At 40.2% G+C, this 21,247-nt stretch overlaps 1 protein-coding gene across 1 annotated transcript; it reads right to left on the reverse strand.

Moving 5' to 3' along the window:
- On the reverse strand, positions 1 to 19,515 carry LOC148594778 (uncharacterized). The gene is made up of 5 exons (XM_088524120.1): positions 18,406 to 19,515; positions 12,912 to 13,048; positions 9,838 to 9,995; positions 4,926 to 5,038; positions 1 to 558 (listed from the first exon to the last, which is right to left on the reverse strand). Exons 1-5 carry the CDS (start codon positions 19,483 to 19,485, stop codon positions 1 to 3), a joined length of 2,046 nt encoding a protein of 681 aa, XP_088380246.1. The 5' UTR covers positions 19,486 to 19,515.
- Positions 19,516 to 21,247: the final 1,732 nt, after the last annotated feature.

Consider the following 21,247-nt stretch of genomic DNA (forward strand, 5'->3'; position numbering starts at 1 on the left):
TCACCCTGTGTTTGGCTGATCAGATGCATATTCTCTTGCTTCAGTTTTCTTCAAGTTACCATCTGTTATCTTTTCCTCATCCACACTTTTCAATGCATCTGGTCTTACTGGCAAGAGACCAGGCTCTGGCTTTGAGCAGATCCTTCCAGCTGCAAGGGAAGTTCCATCCTTGGCTTCAGGCTCTCCATTCACCTCATTGTTTTCTTTCTCTTTGCTTGCAACTGAAGTCTCAGCAATATTTTCAGATGGTTTATAATCAGCTGCTACTAAACATGAGGCAAGGTTACAGCTTGTAGTAAGAGCTCCCTTGTCAGCCTCTGCAGCATTATTTGGAGAGTCTTTGTTGGCTGTTTCTCCAATATCTTCCATTTGCATTTCTTGCTCCTGACTTTCTTTTGCACCTCTAGAACCCACATAAATTGAACACTCACAGTGATAGTAACCAGATTCTTGTTTCTTCTTACGCATAGCACAAAGATCAATTTGATTGAAGACCTCTGTGCCAAAATAACAGTCTTCATATTCTTTATATAGATCCAAACAAATTTTTCTGAAGCCCTGAATATTAAAGGAGCAGTAAAACATTATATTATATAAATATTTATACAAAATACATTTCAGGAAGGAACAAAATAAGTCATATTTGTACTATATTAATTTCAAATAAATATTTTAAGCCTCCTCCACAGGCTAGAAGCACTTATTTGGTAGTATTTAAGCAAGAAACTTCAACCTGTACAATGAATGTTATCAAAAGTTGGAATTTTTCTGAATAGAGAAGCATGGGGAATCCACTGCCCCCCCAGCAAGAGATAGGTACAAGAATAGATCAACTCCCTCCTCTTACTATTGCTCAAAGGAACCCATCTAATTTTACATATTTTCGAGTGAGGTAGCAGCCACCACACCCCCTGAGACTATTCCCATAGTCTCCTTAATCACCTTTAGGAAGGTTTCTTTATCCCAACTGAAGTTCATTTTGCTCAATTTAAGCCCATTACTACCTTCTACAGACTGAAGAATTCATGCTTCTTCTTGATGAATGCGTTTCACAATAGTAATTAAATTGCACACTAGAGACAGGTTAGAAATAGAGCTGTAGCAGCTTCTTTCCTCTTACCAAGGGAGGATTTAAAAAACCCTCGACAGCCCTTAGGTAACTATCAAACATTGCTAGTATCCAAAGAGCCAAATACTGCAGCAGTCCCAGCATAATAAATGGAAATGTTTACTCCTAGATTTGTTTTCAGATATTGACATTTTCTCTTCAGGAAAAAAGTCATATCCATAATTGTAAAGTGTGTTCAGAAACAACCATAATTTAGGACTGAAATAATTTTTAACCGCGGCAACAGCAATAATCCACAATAGTCCCAAAGACAAACTGTGATGTAATTTCTTTGCAGTTCTCCTTCCTAGCAAATTCAAGTGCAATGGTGCTGGCTCCCCTGTATAGACATCAACGTGTGAATAATCTCACACTTCTACCAGCCCCAAGGGTTTAATTCAGTGAGCAACAGGTTACTAGTTTTAATAAGGGGCTCTCACAAAGCATTTAGCCTCTAACAAACCACATATGCCAAGGGGAACGCACAAACATGAAGCAAAGGACAGATGACTTGTTAGGAGACAGGGAACCATCTGGGCCTCCCCTTAACCTAACGAGGAAATACTAAAAAGACTTCAAGGAGCCCCTCGCAGCACATTTCCTTAAAGGGGTCAATCATTTTGTTCAACCTTTCCCCTGAATGCATAGAATTGCCCATTTAAAAAAAAATAGTGAAAGAAAATAAATCCCTTTACAGCCTTCCTCCTGATGGCAGCCCCTTCAGCAGGGTCCTGGGTGAGGGCATATGCATAATTCATGCTAGGGAAATAGCAGAGGGATATCCAGAATGAACAGTGTTCAGAACAGAAAGGCAGGAAGAGCTTCAAAGCTGATCATTTCAAACTGATTGGCACTGCTGGCCCACAGTACAGATGTAAGGACCAAAGAACTTCAGAGTTTAACAGACCAAGCCACAAGCCCTTTCCTGGGCAGGTACCAGTGTGGCACCCAAACCAGACTGCTCAGTAGCCAAGAGCTACACAGCACACTGACACCACAAGGTACATGCTCTGCTCAAGTGCAGGAGTACACTCTGCAAAGACACTGGTTTTTAGTGTGAATGGGCAAGGGAAACCATCCCCAAGTAAGTTCATGCCATCAGAGATAACTTACAAGGCAGCCAGAAGAGGGCAGAAGTAGGACTACCCTTCCAGTAGAAGGCTGAGAATACCCTAATGAAAGCACTTACTGAATCTACTTATGCAGCATAAAAGCAGGAACAAGCACTTGCCACTTTAGATAGATGACACTTGGTAGCTCTTGGCTCTGGCACAAGCAGCACAGAGGTGCCCAGGGCAGGAGACTAGTGCCCTGTGTTGGCAGCAGCACTTTCTGGTCCCTATGCTGGAGAAGGCTCTTAAGAGCAGACCCTGAAGTGGATCCTCTTTACGTATGAACTGTTCCCACTGGGCTCATCTGCAACTGAGAGGTCAGAAAATTCAAAGAGCTCATATTTTACATTTATGTCAGAGGCGTGGAGTACATTTTTAACCTGATCAGCACACAGCACATACTGCTCCTTTGGTAGCTGTTCAAGCTAAACAGCAGGCAATCCAAGCCCCCTACCTCCTGGGATCTTCAGGCATACAGAGACATATAGTTTCCTGAGACCAATGTTAACACTCAAAAATAGTTTTAAAGAAGAACAGAGGGTTCCCCCTTCCTTCCTCCTCCAAAGCACAAGGTCTGCAGCAGCATCACTAGTACCAAATACATATCTTCTTGTTAATATAAAGTATTCTTGAGATGGAAAATATAAACAGGCAACGTTAGTAATTATTTCTCAAGCTTCGTATAAGAAGCACTTAAATCACATGAAGTACTCAAATTGCATCTGTACTATCGTGAAACAGTTATTTATGGTATAAAAATGTAATTATAGCCAGTAGATGGCATCATAATAACTAAAACAATATTTTGTCTTATTCATACTTGGGCATCTTCTGGCATTTAAAAAGGTTGATTTCTTTCTAGCCTTTATTAATGGGCTATTATAGTAGTAATCAATTTTCCTTCTTTCTTTCCCATTATGTTTTGATTTCTGAGGAGACAAAGCAAATTCTCAATATTTTCAGCTGGGCACATTAGACTGGAATTCATGCACACTCATCTTCCACTTTGATCTTTGAGGTTAAATCTGGGGTTGAACCCTACAGGTTCAGCAAGACCATATGCAGTCATACAACACCCACATGTTTTCCAGATGTGCCCCTAACACCTAACATCCAGCTCTGCTCCACTTTGGTCTATGGTCCCAATAAGCAGGATAACATTTCAGGGGCTACACTTTCTAGGTGCCTACAGATTCAGACAGCAGTGAGCAGTATGCTGGATTCCACAACCAAGTTATAGACAAGCAGTATTTAAACATAAGTTAAATTCTTATCTCCTGTCAAGGGCTGCAATACTGAAACAAGATCCGAGAGACCATGCCCAAAACTAACTCCCCAGAAGAGCCTCTTAGACCACGTCAAGAACTGAGGAACCGGGGAACCTGGCCTCAAAAACACAGTGTATGCTCACATTTTTATAGGGCAGAGCACAATGATTCCTAACAAGTGCACAGTTTCAAAGTTCACTGAGACTCCGAGCAACAGTAAATATCCATATGTTTGCTGTTGCCTTTCTAACTTTATAGAGAGATGGAGACCAGCTGATACAGTTTGAGCCGAAAAACAGTTCAGACGCACAAGCCTTCATGTCACACACTACAGAGATTGATGTTCAAGTGCTTTATACACACATGTATAGTCAACGACTCAATGATTCCGCACTTTAAGCACACTACTAGAGAAAACATTGTGTGCCATATTTAGTACTAGAGACTCTAGCAGGAGAACATTCAAGAGATTACTTTTCATTTTTTCAGTTCAAACACAACAGTAAGAAAGTGTGAAAATATTCCAGACAAGAGTCAACTGTAATTAACATATATATACACACACAATATATACATATATACTGTACACCTATGTATATATGACAATATATACATATTGTATTTTTCTTTTTCATGAAGCTAAATACAGGCATTAATAATGCCTGTATTCATGAAATTCCCTCTAGCTAATACAAAAGAAAACCTCTCCAGGATAGGACTATCAGTACCACCAAATTTTGGTCATGCCCTGTATACAGAAGGCAAATATCAAGTCAATATGAAATACTTGATGAACACAAATACAAGGTCATTTTCTTCTATTATACCATTTTCTATTTTCTTTGTGCATGCTCCTTTAATGTTTCATGTTTGCAATATATTGACCTCATAAATACAGGAGCTATTCTTGGAAACAAGCAGGACAATATTCCCTTGGGAAATGGGCAATCTAATCAGAGTTGTTTTTTACTTTAATTGTACATGATAAAGTCCCATGCAATGCTGCAGTAAAGGTTAGAAAAGCACATCACACATTTATGTCATAACTCAAACCACTGAACTGGTTCCAAAATTACATTCGTCTTGTCCTCAGAGAGGATATTGCTAAGAAACCATCCTGTCCTATGGAAACAGCTCAACATAGTATTTTCATGCAGATTCTACTGACCACTGCAGAAACAAAACACTTCAGATTCTACCCAAGAGCCATGTACAGCATAAAAGTAAGGGTATAACTAAATCTACTCTTACAAGTAGATACAAAGAAAGCAGAACTGTCAGATAGTCTACCTACAAGCTCAGATAATGAAAAATTATCTCCCCCCCCCCTCTATTAACCATAAAGACTACTTTATGCTAACATCATCTAAAAGATTGCTGGAAGAAAAATAACACCTAGAGCAAATCCCAGTAAGAGTTTGAAATGCAGTTACTTACCCTTCTTTTCAACCTTGGTACTTTGGAGAGCTTTAGAAAAGTAAGATGTGGTTTGAAATCCTTACTCCCTGAAATGTCAAGATCCATTTCGTTAAAGCATTCTTCTACAGCTTCTGGTAAAAGAGTAACATGGTAGGAGGAAAAATGAGTTGCAAGAAAGTTAAAAATACTACTATGCCTTTTTCTTGAGCAAGAAAGGCACAGTTAGAACACACAGCATATGACCACTATTTCTCACACCATCACAGGCAGCATATTTAGATAAATAAAGAAATAGGTGAAAACTAATTTGCACAGGAAGACTCTAGCTTGTATTTCAAGTCTGAAGCTAAACCACGACTTCTTGATTTATGTTTGCAATTTAACTCTTCTGTACTGACAGACCTCCTTGAGCAAGGGTGAGCTTGGCAATGTGCATGGGCACAGCAGCCCTGGCAGCAGCAGAAGGCAGCACCAGTGGTCACAAGTAGGGAACCAGGTTAGCAAAAAGAGCAAAAGCTTACAGCAGAAAGCGTGGCATAAACTACAGAACAAACAGCTCTGCAGCAGTTACAGCTATTTGGAGGGAAAAGTCCCACAAGCACAATACTCCTACCTAAATAATATGACAGGAGCATTGATTATGCCATCCATTTATAAGTTTCAGGTACACTGTTAAAGCACTAAGGTCTCATTCTCCTTTAATAGAAGTGATTATGTGAACATCAGAATTAATATTCTTTCAGGTCTTTCAGTTGCAAACTAGAATAACAAGTTTAAATTAAGTTGATCCATTTTTGTTTTCTTTATGAACTTTTCAGCAAGTGATGCAGGGTCTCATAAGACTAGCAGGGTGAAGCTTGCATTGAGCAGATCTCTGCAAATCTGGTAAGTGCATGAAGTTACCAGAGCTCTTTCAGAACAGAAAAATCTTAAAGAGGAAGAAGAGTTCTAAATAATAATAATAATAATAATTTTTTTTTGGTGAAGACTGGAGCAGTTAAGAACTCTCTCTCTAGCTATTTTTCCTACTGCCAGAGATCTTTATATATTGGATTTATAAGGAGGGTAAGTAATATGAAGAGTAACACTTGCCCTGGAAGCCTGAAAAAACATGTGGTACTTCCTGACAGACTAACCTGTGTCAGTTTTTTTTTTTTTTTAATAATAATAATAATAATAATAAAAAACACTCATTGTTACTGCTTCAATATCAAGATCAAGAGGTACAGTATTGAAGTTTCTTTGTTAAAAAACAGCATTTCATGTGTTTGGTAGCTGCACTAATCAAAATCACTTTGCTCTCATTTTGTTTCCATCTATCGGGAAGACCAACTACACATGTTTACTAGTATGTCATACGCCTTTGTATCAAGGCCAGGTCTCTGGCTTGGAGTTTAGCTAATTAATACATTAAAATGTTTCATCTCAAACATCTCCCTTATTGTGAAGGAGCAGCAGCTGGGGCTGTCTGGTTGCTTTGCCAAGGCAACTCTGTCTTCCAGCTGGAAAATAAATCAAAATAGGATACATTTGCCTGAATAAGCTACTAATGCCATTTTAGATGCCCCACAGTATCCCACCTGGTTTCTAGCTGCCATGGCAGAAGCATATGATTCTGCACTGGATCCTGTTTGCAAGTCTCACACAGGTTGCAACATTTGAAGAGTGATTATTTTTAGACATCAAGTTGCTCCTGAAGTGTCCCAAGACTTTGCAAAAAAAAAAAAAAAAAAAAAAAAAAAAAAAAAAAAAAAAAAAAAAGCAGCACAACCAACAGGAAGAATTTTTCTTATCTCTTCTTGCTCCCATGCCACTAGATTCAAGAGCAATAGAGGATACATGCAACAACAAGAAAGTACAGGTCCATCTGGACAAAGACCATCTTCAGAATACAAGAAGCAGCAAGCACAAGATAGCAATGGGTTCAAGATGAGTTTGTGCCCCTTTTCAGCAAGCACTGTTTTGTCCAAACAGGAAGGAGTTAGCACTGTGGTAATGTAGTTGCAATGTGTGGCTACTTTGATATAACTTTACTGACATGACCAGAGTTTCTCCAAAAAGATGATGACCAAAGAAATATTAAGCTTGTGAAACCTCTTCACGCACTCAGTTAAGGAGGAGGGCTGGTACTAATGCCCTGCCTATGTCAGGGCAACACTGGCTTTCCCAGGCGCTGTGGACCTTAGCTTACATCTTAAGACAATTTCTAGACATTTTAAGCAGATCCATTTTGTCAAAGTGGATTAGGTCTCTAGCAGTAAGAGAATCCCATTATTGCTCAAGTCTTAGGAAATAAGAAGTCACTTGCACAACTCTGGGGAGGGGAAAAAATAAAAGTGTCAGATTAAGCAGGTCAAGCAACATTACCCTGCCACGTCAGAAAGCACAATAAAAGGAGAAATATCAGTGTTCCAGGTTCCTTCAACAACAGTCCTCTGGCAAGCTTACCAGTTAACTGCAGTATGTTGGACATAGACAGAGCAATCCCTCACTTCCAAACTGAAGTCTTCAGCATAGAAACCACCACAATCAAAAAGCCAGCAACATATTTTCATATTTCCTAAAATCCAGCAATGCTTCAGATGTTCAAAACCTTATCACTTCAGCCTACTTTAATTAGATATTGTTGACAAAACAGCTAAAGTCAAGAAGGGCACAATCAGGCAGATGCAGCTGGCATGAGCAGCTTGACCTTTGCTGGTCTACTCATCCCCACAGAATGTGTTTGCCCATCATGCTCACTCAAAGGCAGTGCTCCAAAACCCACTGCTCTCCTGCACAAACAGTGATAGAAACTTAAGGGATGGGGAAGCACTGTTCATTATGTATTAATTGCATTGCTGTGCTGAGGGGAAGGGAGAGAAAGAAAGAGACCATATCTTCACAGAGGTTTTAAAGAATGATGGATTTTGATACATGTGTCCAGACCCCCAGCATATCAAGTTCTAGAAGTGGTCAAACACATGCAGAAGTGAGAACAACACTAAAAGGTACACTGCTCTGATGGCAAAGTCGCTGGTGACAGCATTAATGTCTTGAAAGCTGGCAGTCTGTCTCTTGGTCAGGGAAGTATTTCAGGCAGTCTGTGAATAACCATTAACATTAACAACCATTAGCATTAAACAAGAGAGTCGAGTACTGGCAGTATATTTCTAGGGCATACAATCAAGATTTTTCTTTTCCAGATCATTAAGTGCATTCCATTGCAAGATGACCAAGTTTCCAGAACCATGGAGACAGTTATCCACAAAGGGAACACTTTCAGGGATGGGCCACCATTACAGCAATGGTATAGATTTAGTATAGTTCCCATATTAAAAACAAACAAACAGCAAAAAGCAAAAAGCACATCCATTGCAATGCACATTCTCCAGAAGAAATAAAGATATTTTTGTCTGTGCTAGTATTGCATGATAGATTTTTCATCTTATACATCATAATTCAGTGGGGTAAATTCAGTAACACAACGCAGCAGCAGAAAAGCATCAGTCATATAAGTGAAAGGAAAAAGTGCTCATCTACATCCTTCAAAAGGAAGTAATAGGAGAGCAAAAGGGAAGGTCATCAAAACATTCAAGTATTCACTTTTTTTTTTCCTAAATAGCAGTCAAGCACATATTATTTGTACTGGGCAAGCATGTACCAGAACTGAACTTGAAGGAATCCTGCACCTTGTGCCCTTTCTACTTGGTCATCTTCCAGTCAAGTTGAACTTAGCACAAACATTTTAGACAAAAACAGTTTAGACATGGTGAAGTTTGATGTTCTAATCCTAATGAGTAGGGACAATGTCAAAAAAACTGCTTTGATTTAAAATCATTTTTGCTATGGATGAAACAATACAGTAAGTAACGTCTAGAGTCAAGCAAAAAGTAATGAATAGTGAAGTGGTTTGTCTTTTTAGCTGAAGACAAGCTGCTGGTCTGATTAAGAGGTATCTTATGCCTATTTGCAACACCGACTACATAAGGAGGAAAATATGGGAGGACAAGAAGAAACCAAGACTGTTATATTACAATGTTAAGAACTGGATGGAATAAAAAGCCCCAAAATGAGGGGAGAAAAAAAAACCATAAGCTAAAATCATTATCTTCCAAAAATTACAGTCCTCTGTATTGCATGCCTTTGAGAAGCATCAGCTAAATTATTCTTTTTGACTTAGTATGAAAACAGCAAGAAAGAAAAGCTTATATTGATTATATCTGCTCTGTTGGAACTCGAGGCTCAGGATTCAGATTAGGTTCTGCATCACTGGCTGAAACAGTTCCTAAAAACAGAAAAGGGTGGGAGGAAGGGAAGAGAATCTAATCCTCTGGAACTGCCTTCAGACACATCTAAGCAGGTCAGATATGGAACATCTTTTTTGGGGTGTTGGAACAAAGTTGCTTGGGGAAGTTAGAGTTAAAGACACAAACTACTCTGATTTCTGTTGTTTTTTTAATGGAAGCAAAGAACTGCCTTGGCAATGGCATGCGTGCATATGTCCACAAGTGCTCTATTTGTCGCCTCCTGTCCCAGGGTTAATAGCAGTTGCAGTCAAACAAGTTTAAAGAAATACTTAAAAACTCAACTGATAGTAATATTTGTAAGTTTTCCCCTTTATTCAAAGGAGTAGGACTTCAATTTTAAGGTGTTGCTTTGAAGATGAATGTGCACCACAGCAAGATCCTGACCGCAAGGCATGCTAACGCAACCTTGCTGCACAATCTTCACAAGTCAAGTGTTTGCACATCTCATTTGTCCCAAATTAGCACACAGAGGTTATTCCAGCTCTGCCCAAGTCTAGGTTAACATAGATTTAACAAGCAAAAAGGGCAAGAGAGGGAGGGCAGCAGAACAGCCATGCACAGCAGCTCAGGCCAATGTTTACAAGAGCTGACATTCTCCACAGACTTACCACAGGTGGTAAAGAAACCAGTTAGGCACTTACCTGCAATTTTGCTGAGTGTGTTTTGGTCTTCCTCTGACATTTTCACATATATCACTTGATTGTTAAACTGTCCAATCCCATGAAATGTCATATTAAGGTCTTTACCCTGCAAGATGGCTTCCACTTTAGCCTTGCTCTGCTTCAATGCCAGAACAGCCCTTAAAATAAATCAAAAACTCTGTATTCTTAAGGAATGTTATTTGACTATTACATATGGAAATGTTATTTTGCATTTTTAATATCAGACAATATACCTTATTGTAGCCACTCTGCAGCACTTTGCAAGGCATAGCAAGTATGCTATTTCTAATGCTGATGATTTTAGAGCAGTTAAAAGATGCAAAGTATTTTTAATCTATTAAAGTACTTTGTCTTTCAAAAGCTTCAAGCTGAGCTTTCCTAGCAAACTGAATATCCAAGTCATTAGCACACTAGAAATGGTTATATGGATATACAACTACTCAAAAGTCAAAAATAACTGATTGTGTCAAAGTTTAAACCTTTAGCATTGTAATTTTCAGCTGGTTTTATTGTTAAATCAAACAAATCCATTCTCCCAGGAGAAGCACTTTCAGCATTTGTCTCTACTCTAGATTCTATTTTGACAAAGTCTAGATAGGCATCTTGCTGTACATAGAAATACCTCCAGCAAAGTAAGATTATGCACAGAAATATTTTTCAGTCAACACTTTCCTTACAAAAAATATTGCACAATAGATTTCCCAAAGATAACAAGACTTTCAGTAACTTAATACCCACTAGAGAGTTACAACTGCCCTTCTTTATCATGGTACCTCAGAGAAAAGTCTGTCCTAAAGCTCAGAGCCTGAGCAGAAACTTTCTAATAAAGGTCTTATACTGCTAAACAAAGTATTGCATAACTAAGGATTGCAGGACACCAGTCCCTGGTTTTCTATACTTCCTGTAGCCCTACTTTTTTCTCACCATTACATCTAGAACAAGTTACAACTACATTCATTTTATTTAAAAACAAACAAAAAACCTCACCACCCAACCCCCCCCCCCCACACACACACACAGCTTAGTAGTACAAAGTCACTACAAGCCATATTGCACAAACGGTGTATGCTAATCCACTTGGGAAAGGTTGTTCATGTATACACATGCCACTTTAGCCAGGAATGCCATCGACATGACCAGCTCACACTCCTACACTGAGGTTTCTTGTTAACTACAGTAACACATGAGCTGCTGCTTAGTGAGACTCCTGGGGACTTTTCAGGTTATAATTTTGATGAGAACAGGACTGGAAATGGAAAGAATTAATTATTTTCAGAGTAGAAGCTAAAGCATCAAAAGTTCCACTGGAACTTAAGGAAAAATTTCTTAACAGTGAGAGTGACAGAGCCCCGGAACAGGCTGCCCAGAGAGGTTGTGGAGTCTCCTTCTCTGGAGATCTTCAAAACCCACTTGGATGCCACCTTGTGCCACGTGCTCTAGGTGACCCTGCGTGTGCAGGGGGGTTGGACTAGATGACCTCTAGAGGTCCCTTCCAACCTTAAGCATTCTATGCTTCTTCTGCCTTAACAAGTAGAAGCTACGTAGCCCTAATTTCCAAACAACCGTTAAACACTGGCAGGACTTCTGCCATACAGATCTGAAGATATCTTTTCCTATTCCACCAACCAGAGTCAGAGCTTGCTGCTTCAGCATGCTTTAGAATAAAATTTGAGAAATACTTGGACAAACACTTCAAGCAGTCTTTTACGGGATGGTGGAGAGCATTAGGCACTGAATTACAGCATTATTTAGTAGGGCTCTGTAGGTAGAAGATAAAAGATGAAAAGCAGATCTTCCTTGCCAACCCTTTCTCATTAGGTATGCTCATTATTTTTATATTACAGGCACACATCCACTCTTAAGTTCATTAACACTACTTAGCTGTACTCACCTCTCCAGCTGATTGATCCCTGCCCTCTCCTAGCTTCCAGTCCTCTTAGACAACAGTCTGCCCAACCAGCAAGACTGTCATGGATTTTTAATACTGAATTATTATACATAGTGCCTTATGCACACTGGCTCATCAGCCCATACGAAGGGCTTACATGATTTCCCTCAGCCACTCCAAAAAAAAGAAGTAAAACACAAACACAAACCCACCCACCAGACAATTCAGAATGTAGAGCTTTCATGAGAGTTTCATCTTAGTCCTGTTTATCTTTCTCCACCAGTATAGGCAGAAAAGTAATTTTTTCACTTAAGTTAACCCTCTTGACCTCTTCTCAGCAAGATATTCTGCCTTATGTCCGAACAGATCTTGATTTGCATTTGTACTGTGTTGAGTCATTGCTCAGTTATTTGCTTGCTGATGTGTGGGCTGTTCCCACCAGGTTCCCACCTCCTCCTTGTTAGGTCCTCCTTGCTTGGAGGCTCAGCTACTCAAAAGCCTTCCCTCATTGCCTAGTCACACCAGTAAGTCTAAGGTTTTTCAATGGGATTCAGTGAGAGCTTATAAAAGAAACTTGCAAAATACTGGCTCTATTTTAATACTCTTTCTAGCAGCTTTAGCGTTGTAGACTGCTGTCATCCTTTACCAACTCCATTATAGCCCAAAGGAGCCCAGTGGCAACCTACAGCTCAAGATGGGCAACAGAACTGCCTGAAGGGGAGTGAGATGGATTTTTGTTTTCTTAATGCAATATATCCTATCAGCTAACATTTTCTAAACCTGATAAATGTGTGACTGTTCTGAAAAAAGCTGTAATATCCACACACACCCCTCCCCAAAAAGCAGTTCAGGGGAGTTTACATCTGTTAAGTTAATTTATAGGAAGAACAATACAATAGTATTACTACAGCCACACTGCTTTATAGCTCCACCCCACCACTGATGCACAAGACTATCCTCTGAAACACTGTATTTAGGTATGTGGAGACTTTATATATGCTAAAGAACGGTCTTGACTCTTTTCTTTGAGTAAGCCAGAAACTCATCAGAAAGTCTAAGGGGAAATTTTTACATAGACCCTACACCAATTAATTCTGCACATCAGAAGTAAAGTTATCACATCTACCTGAGAGTTAGCTACTGTAGAATTTTACAAAATCCTTACTTTTGCACTTCATCTTCTGTTCCCAGGTGAGCTAGTATTATGGTAAGGTGCATTGTTTGCACAGGAAGAAGAGCTCTCAACAAGTCAGGTTCTTTAGTGAATATGAGCTCTTGAACATCTTCAATTCTGTCCAAAATCTGCAATGTGATAAATAAGAAAAAGGGAAATAAAACAATTTTTATTTTAGAGTGCAAAGGTATTGATGGAAGGACTCTGAATCTACACACTCACAAAACAAAACTCCATCTTGAGTTATGAATCAAAAGGTGATAATACTGCTTTTTTATTATTATTATTATTTAAAGACACTGGACACTATTCAAGATCGACCAATCTATTTTCCTTTTTAAAGCCTATGGGCTAAACCCATAGTTCTCATCCAGCTCCCCAAATCTTAAACTAGTTCTGGATCTGACCCAAGGCTATTGAAATAAAATTCATGGCACTGTGTAAATATTAATGCGATCTTCATGTCAGTTGTTAATAGACTGTGGAAATTGAATAGTAGTTCTATAATTAATCTTATGCCATTTTCTGATTACGAGTTTGATCACAGATTAAATTGATGTCTCTTCCCAAAAGAAAACTGTAACAGCAAATGACATAGAACAACTGAGTAAACATGACGTTTTTCAAGTTGATATTTTGTAGAACTGCATGGTCAGTTGCTAGCTCTTCTACATCTATGTGTGTCTTGGTAGAATTGACCCAAACTGTAGGTTACAAACATGGAGAAAAAAGAAAAAGATCTTTCTCAAAAGAGTCTGTTGAAATTTAGAAACAAATAACAGGAACGGGGAGAGGATGGGAAAAAAAAAAAAAAAAAATCACACCAGGGACTAAACATCTAATGGAAGCCACTGTTACAGTGAAGTTGCTTATAGATTTTCAGGCTTCACCACACAAATTCTGGCCTGCATGCACACATGTGTCAGAGCCAACTCTTTCTTGCAATGTTTAAGAAAAAGGTATTGACCTAGCCATTTTGCAGTCTTTCTACATAAAGCCTTGACAGTTATTGTGCGGTCCAGTTAGTCACTATATTAATGTCCTGCAGCACAGGTGGTGAAACCTATCTGGTAAATGCCAGAATGAAGTCACTTACCGTTAGTATAGTCCATCGGAAGATGCAAACGATAAACTGCATCAAGTTCCTATGACCTATTTCTCACTCTGAAAAATGTAGCACTGAAATAAGTCTTACAATACCGCTTAGCCCAGTAAGTATCCCTTATTGGGACTAGAGCACTATTTATTACGGCCTGCTATTTACAACACATTTGTTTAGAGAATGAAAACATGAAGCGGGAATCAAAACCATAAGTCTTTGACCACTCAAACGACAATTCTTGCATCAACGGGGCAGACTAAGTATTGACAGCAATTCTGCAAGACAGCAAAGGACCCTTCTTCGTATAGATACCTGGATGCAGTTCTGGTGACTCTCCCCACTCTTTCCTGACAATGAGGAAGCTACACAAATGAGCTTTCAGAACTTTCTGCCTCGTCATCTCCTACGGGATCAAGTTAGACTGTTTCCACACACCACTACTTTTTTGGTTTTGGGGGGTGTGTGTTTATATACATGCATCTGTTTCATAATGCTTGCTACAAATGCTGTTTAGCCTGCTTCTGCCAGTTTTGGGGTGATGGATAAGAAGGAAGTATATGCAGTCAAGTACTGGAAGTCTAAGAGCACAAAATTCCTACTTCAAACTCAGATCAACACATTCCTAGGAGTATCTTGCCTCTTGGAGCTCTTCTGGATGCAAAGGAAAACAGCTACTGCACCCACCACGGCTACAAGATATTCTTTTTGCCCCACTGAAAGGGAGGAAAATTAAGACAGCTCTGGGCCCTGTTATCTAGAGCTTTCTCTTGAAAAGGGGAATTAAGGCAAACTAATTCCACCTAAAAGACTAACAGAATCTTTAAATCCCATCTGTAAGGGGCTGAAATGCTTGCATTGTCACAAACAATTGTGTTATATAGACCCATGCAGTGGAATCAAGAACCTCCACTTTAGAGCTAAAAGCATCTGAAATTGTTGACACTTATACTTAACCCATTTCGCACCAGGCCTTCTGTGCAAGGCAATCTCCTTACCCTTGCCACCAGCACTGTCCCATGCCTGCTATTCCACAAAATATGGGAGCACAGAAATCTCACCTGATAATTTCTGAGTCTTTCCCAATATCACACAAAATTACACTAATCCTTCACCAGACACCTGCCTTGCACTCACCCCTGACTCCCTCCACCGCAACACCAATGGCTCTCTTCATACCTACCATTTACACAGCCCAATTTCACAGCCAGAGCATCCACGGGCTCCACAGGATAACACTCTTCCAAATTCTAGCAAGCTGGTTGGTGTGGAAACATTCATTTTCCTCTCATATAGAGCCTTACCCAGGGCAGTCTCAGGTCACTACCTCCTTTATAGGCAACTTGAACACTCAAGACTTGTAAGTTTGAAATACTTCAGGCAGAGCAATCAGCCAGAGCTAATTATCAGAGCAGTGAAATCTGGAAGAACATACTCAAGGAAAGAAAGAAGGGAAGGACATTCATAAAAATCATACAGGATGCGGTTACCAGTCATATATTAGGACACTTGGATCCCATTAAAAATAAAAATAAAAAAGCAGAAGTTAGACATCCATGTACCCTCAAGCTCTTCCATGATCTCATTCCTCAGCTGGCAGGAATCTTTCTAGTCTCCAGCCTAGATTTATTTTTTGCCCACTTCACACCCATTTGTTCCTCTGCCAACATTGTCTTCCAGCTTACACAGTTATTTTCCCTTCCTGGCATTTATCTTCCTGATGTGCTCTGCACTTTTGCTCACCTCTCAGAAGCCAGTCATATGTACAAAGTTGTATGGGGCCATCCTTAAGATAACCTTCAGAGATTACCAGCACAAATAATTACCTACCAAGAGGACAGAACCTTTGATGTCTCCTTCTAACACATAAAGAGATTTTACACTTAACTAAGAGAAACAAAAACTCAAAAGCTTGCCAAAGCTATTACAGTGGAGATGCTTTTCATGCTGAAAAGAGACACACAGATAGTCAGCCAACTTCATGTCTTTCAGTAGTGCAAATACAGGGATGCTGAATACTACATGAGAACTTAAGCTAGAAAAAAAATAGAAATCAAAGTTACATATTGCAATAAGCAATATCATCTATGAGATTCATTGGAAAAAGCACCATAAACTAACAGCATCAGTTGGTAGCCAAGGGGTACATTTTCACAACATTGATACAAGTTACCATGCACATTTTGTCTTTTATATTTGCTCTGTAGGAAGAAATCTCAAGATGCATAATTATAAATACTAATAGTTCAACATAATTTATCCTGCATCTCAGTTTTGTCAGATAGAATAGCCTCTTTTCTTCCCAAGTCAACGCTCTTTTATTTATTTCTTGAATAGTACATTTAAGAGCAAGGTCACCTAATCAAGGTCCACCATGCAAGGCATATTCCATCTAATACTACTGCTATTCAGCAACAGGAGTTGAACAACAGGGTGCTGGTACAAAATGGGTGAGGGCTCTGGGTGTTTTGCTACTTACAGTCTCATTCCTGACCTTACTTATGTATCAATAATCATACCACAGACCACTTTGTTACTTTTGTGTGTTTGTGTAGTAACAACCCGAATACAGCAGAAGGCTATGCCAGGACCTTCCCTGCTTATCAGCAATTCCGAGGAGGCGGTAAGGCACACTCGTCAGCTTCACAGATAAATTGAGGGATCAGTCAAAACACTCCAAGCAGACAGTCCTAGACATGTTGGAGAAGTGGGCTAACAGAAGCCTTACAAAATTCAGCAAGGACAGGCTCCAAGTCCTGCACACAGGAACAAAGTGTCTGGCAACAAGATAGACTGGGAACTGGCTAACTAGGGAGATGCTCTGCTATAAAGGCCCTGGGGGCTGTGAAGGACAGCAAGCTGAGCGTGAGCCAGCAGCATGCCCTGGCAACACAGAAGGCTGCACAGCCCAGGGCACTTTATCTACGAGAGCACAGCCAGGAGCCCCCACCACTCAGCTCTTGTTAGATAAGATCTACAAGAATGTCCTGTGTCAGGCACTACCTCACGAAGAGGGGCATCAGTGAACTTAGAGAATTCAAAGGGCCACCTCCACAGCTAGGATTGGAGGACTTGGACTGCAAGGAGAAGCTGCAGGACCAGGGTTGGGTCAACTTGGAAATGGGGACAGCTGTCAGGAGCACCCAACAGCAACTGCCCTGTGCCTACATGCTACTGCTTTGAGGGGAAGTTTGGACTACATACCCCCTGAGATCCCTTCCTACCAGAATTATTTTAAGATCCTTTGATTAATGCTGAGAAATTCATGATAATGCAGCCTCACACTTCCAAAAAATGGTTATTCCACAGCAGGAGTCAAAAACGGTTTGGCAAGCAGTTCCAGTAAGTATAAACAACAAATTCCCAAGCTGAGCAGATCTGAGGATCCTATGAAGCAGGAGGGGCGGGGGAAAGGCAAAGGAAAAGGAATGTGGAACACAGCTTTTGCGAAATGAAGCACACTAAACTTCTTTCAGGAGACTTCAAGCAAGTTCAGAGAACCATGCAAGTAGAATAGAAATAAGCAAATCAAGGTGAGACATTGTATTCCCTCATATGTTCAAGGCAGTGACAGTTACGCAGAAGTTGTATAAGACTTAAATTCATACATTAAAGGGCAAAATGCCAAATGCATTCATTCAGCTTTATATCATCTTTAATGTTCACTTTCATGGACCCTAACACAATTCCTAGGGTATCCAAGCCCTGGTAGGTCATTTTGACAGACTGACCAAGTATGTAATGTGGTAGCTGGAATAGAGTAGGTTCCTCATGAAAACTCTAGACGGAAGTTTTTCTATTTGTACTTCTACTTGACGCTGCTTTGGCTTAGCAGCATCTCCAGATAAAAACTTCTTGCTTTTTCAACACTTCTGCTAACAAGAGAATCAGAATTTACCATGCCTGAGTAAAATGGTAGACTCCAAACCATACAGACTTCGAGCATGCTTTCTTGGAATTAACAGCCTAAGAGGTCAGGATAAATTCTTTTAGCATACAAGAGAGAATAGATTAATGTCCCTTTTCTAGAAAAGGGAAGAAAACTCTCATCTTCCATAGTAACCATTAAACTTGTGTCAAAAGGAACAACAAAAAAATAATTTCTATTGTACCACATATGGTTTTAAGGTACTGTACATGTAGACAATGCAACATGGCAAAAGCCACTGCTTCCTTAAAAAAAGCTATAGAATATACTATTCTGAAGAGGCAAACATCCATTCAGATCTCTGCTTCTGAGAAGGGCAATGGGAGCCTTGAAGTGAGTTTTTCCTCCAAGCATTATTTTTTTTTAAAAAAAAAAAAGCTTATTAAAGAAAAAACACAACTTAAAATGAGAAGCTAGCCATTAAGATTGTTTTTAGTAAACCATCTACTTCAAAATACCTGGTCATCTGTTATTGGAATAGAAACAAAGTAATTTGGTGCATCACGTAGGCGTTTCTTAGGTATTTCTTGTCCCAGATCTTCCTGCTGGTCTTGCAGACCTTTTGTCTCTTCCAGGACTTGGACATCACCTTGCTCCTTCCTGGTCTCTGTAGCTCTTTCACTTTCTTTTTCAGGAGGCAGGTCTACCTTCAGTTCTTGCTCCTGGCTCTGGTCCTGCAGCTGTCCTTCTATTACCACCCCATCCAGCGGTGGGTTTTGGGTGAAAGACTCCTGAAGCTGCATTACTACTTCTGTTTCCTCTTCTTGGCACTCGTGTTGGTGTTTTATTATTGCTTCTACCCGTTTCTGCTCTTGGCACTGAACCCCTTGTGACACTAGCTCCACCACAGCAGATTCCCTTTCACCTTCAGATCTTGCCATTGATTCTCCTTGATTTTGTTTTGGTATCTGCTTCTCTCCATTCCCTAATATTTCTTCACCTTGGTCCTGAACTTGGGGTAGCTCTGCTTGATCATGGCCAAATTGCAGCTGCACAGTCACTTTGAGGCCAGTGCCTGTTTGTCCCTGCGGCTGTACTTGCACAGTTACCTGTGGAATCACTGGTCCCCAGCTCCGCTGCTGTAGTTGTACCTGCACAGTGACCTCTGGAGCCTCCCATCCAGGACTCTGCTTCTGAGGCCTCACCTGTACAATCACCTCTGGGGCCTCCCACCTAGGGCTCTGCTTCTGAGGCCGCACCTGCACAGTCACCTCTGGGGCATCGCCACCATGGTCCACATGCTGTGATGACATATTTGGTGCCGTGCCTTCTTGTCCGATCTGCCTCTGCAGCTGCATATGCACATTGTCCCCACAGGGCTGCCAGCTGTGGGCTTGAGGCTGGAGCTGTACTTCTGGGAGAGTGTCTCCTCCTTGCCCCAGCTGCACAGGTGAATGCACTTGTTGAGATCCCTCTGGACTTCCATCCACCTCAGCCTGCTTCAAGTTCATCTCTTGATGCCTATTCTTGCACATTTCCTGCTTTATCACCTTCATACTACAACATCCAAGTTTTTTCCTCCCAAGCTGGGGCTTCATCCAAATCCTCCTTTTCTTCCTTCGAGGCTTGAATGCATTTTTTAGAGGAACTGGAAAACAAAGAAAACTAAGCACCTCGCTAGCAAAATAAAGAACTACCTACAATAGTCCATTCTGTCTTCAATTCTGCAGTTTGACTTACTACAAGCAGCCCCAACTAAGTCAAATGGCTCATTCCACCAAAACTTACCTCTGCAATTAGCCATCACCTCCAGTATTCTGTGGGCTCTGGGTAGCCACTACCTCACTCTTGACTTCTGCCCTTTGTTTAGATTTTACATACTTTAAGATAGAAATATACCACTTCATAGTGCGCATAGAAACACAGGCCATGTCAAAGGACTGCATATGCAATACTTTAAGTTACCTACCAAGAACCAAAATAGAATAACTTGAGCCAAAGCCTCAGATGTTGAATATTTTCACAATCAAGTTTGGATTGGATCATCTGTCTCTTAGCATGGGCAGACTAGCACACATTGCCCTTTTTTTAAACTACCAAGTACACAGTCTACTTTGAGCCAAACTTCTACTGTATTCTCTTATTTTAGTATATCCCACTCATCCTCTCTCATTTCCCTCTCTACAGCAAAGTTGTATAGCTTCTCATTCACAATATCTAGATACAAGCACAGGCACTGAAAGCCCAAAGAGGTTTTTGCTACTTGTTTTTATGGCAAATGCCGCAGAAACCCAAAAGGGGAAGAGCAAAGATTCTGCACGGGTCACAGATGCAGCTCCCGGGACACAAGACACTCAGGCACCAGCTGCCTTTGACATGAGCACCACTTCACAGACAAGACATTCTGAACAAATAAGTCTCACAGACTAAACAGGATTGTGTGTGTGCGCCAGGAGGGAGGGCAGAGGGGCAAAATACTTCAGAACCCGGATTATGACTTTGCTTAACTTCAAGTCCTTCCACAGCAACAATGGGCCTTTCCCTGAAGCTACAGAAGCATAGGCAGATAATGTCTTCCCATAAACCTGCTCTCCAAGGCGAACAAAAAGTTTGTTCAAAGGTTGAAAGGGATGTCTGGGGAGGGGTGGCAAGGCCAGGGAGGGTGCAGAGTCCTTCCAAAAACACAAATAGAAAGCTGGAAATTGAACAGGCATGATCAAAAAAATGCATTAAATATTTAACATTGTGGTCAATGCATCTGAGGCAGTGTATCTTTGTGTGTGTGTATATATATATGTATATATATATATATAAAAATGAAAAACTTATTTTAAACTACAAGAATAAAAATACTAAGCAGTATAAACTCAACTCAACTTCATGTGAAGATGATCACACTTTCTTTGAAGACCCCAGAAAGTTGTTCCACAGAAAAGACTGGTTTTAGAGAAGATACCTGAATGCCTGTGTATATTTTGTATGCAGTTTCGTAAAAATATTTTGACTTCTTGTATTTACTTATATTTGAAGAATTGCTGACTATTTCAAGTGCAATTCTTTAGAAGAGACTACTGAATTATTTTTAAATGCAATAGACCAAATGCTTATGGAAATAGAAGGATACCACCTCTAGAGAGGAGGTCATGTGGACCAACTAATAAATCAACTGTTACCCATGGCAGTTGGCTCTGAGCTCTAAGAGAAGATTTTGTCTTTCAGAAAAAGTGCATTTAATCAGGTATATGTCAAGTCGCTACTGCTCAAGTAGTAGATGATCCTTGATGAAAGGCAGGATCTAGCATACTAGTTCATCCGGGAATAACATTAAACTTACTTTCAAACACCTCTCTGATGTCAGCT

This window comes from Tinamus guttatus, unplaced genomic scaffold (genome assembly GCF_059628265.1).
Source record: "Tinamus guttatus ecotype Peru unplaced genomic scaffold, ASM5962826v1 Tinamus_guttatus_pri_ptg000203l, whole genome shotgun sequence".
Taxonomy (NCBI): Eukaryota; Metazoa; Chordata; class Aves; order Tinamiformes; family Tinamidae; genus Tinamus; species Tinamus guttatus.

Bases quoted from the DNA above. Each gene is read 5' to 3' on its own strand.
- LOC148594778 (XM_088524120.1), bottom strand. From the start codon at position 19,485: ATGAAGCCCCAGCTTGGGAGGAAAAAACTTGGATGTTGTAGTATGAAG. The intron at 13,049-18,405 runs GTATTTTGAAGT...ATCACATTGCAG, and splicing joins TTCCAATAACAGATGACCAG to ATTTTGGACAGAATTGAAGA. The intron at 559-4,925 runs GTAAGTAACTGC...TTTAATATTCAG, and splicing joins TACCAAGGTTGAAAAGAAGG to GGCTTCAGAAAAATTTGTTT.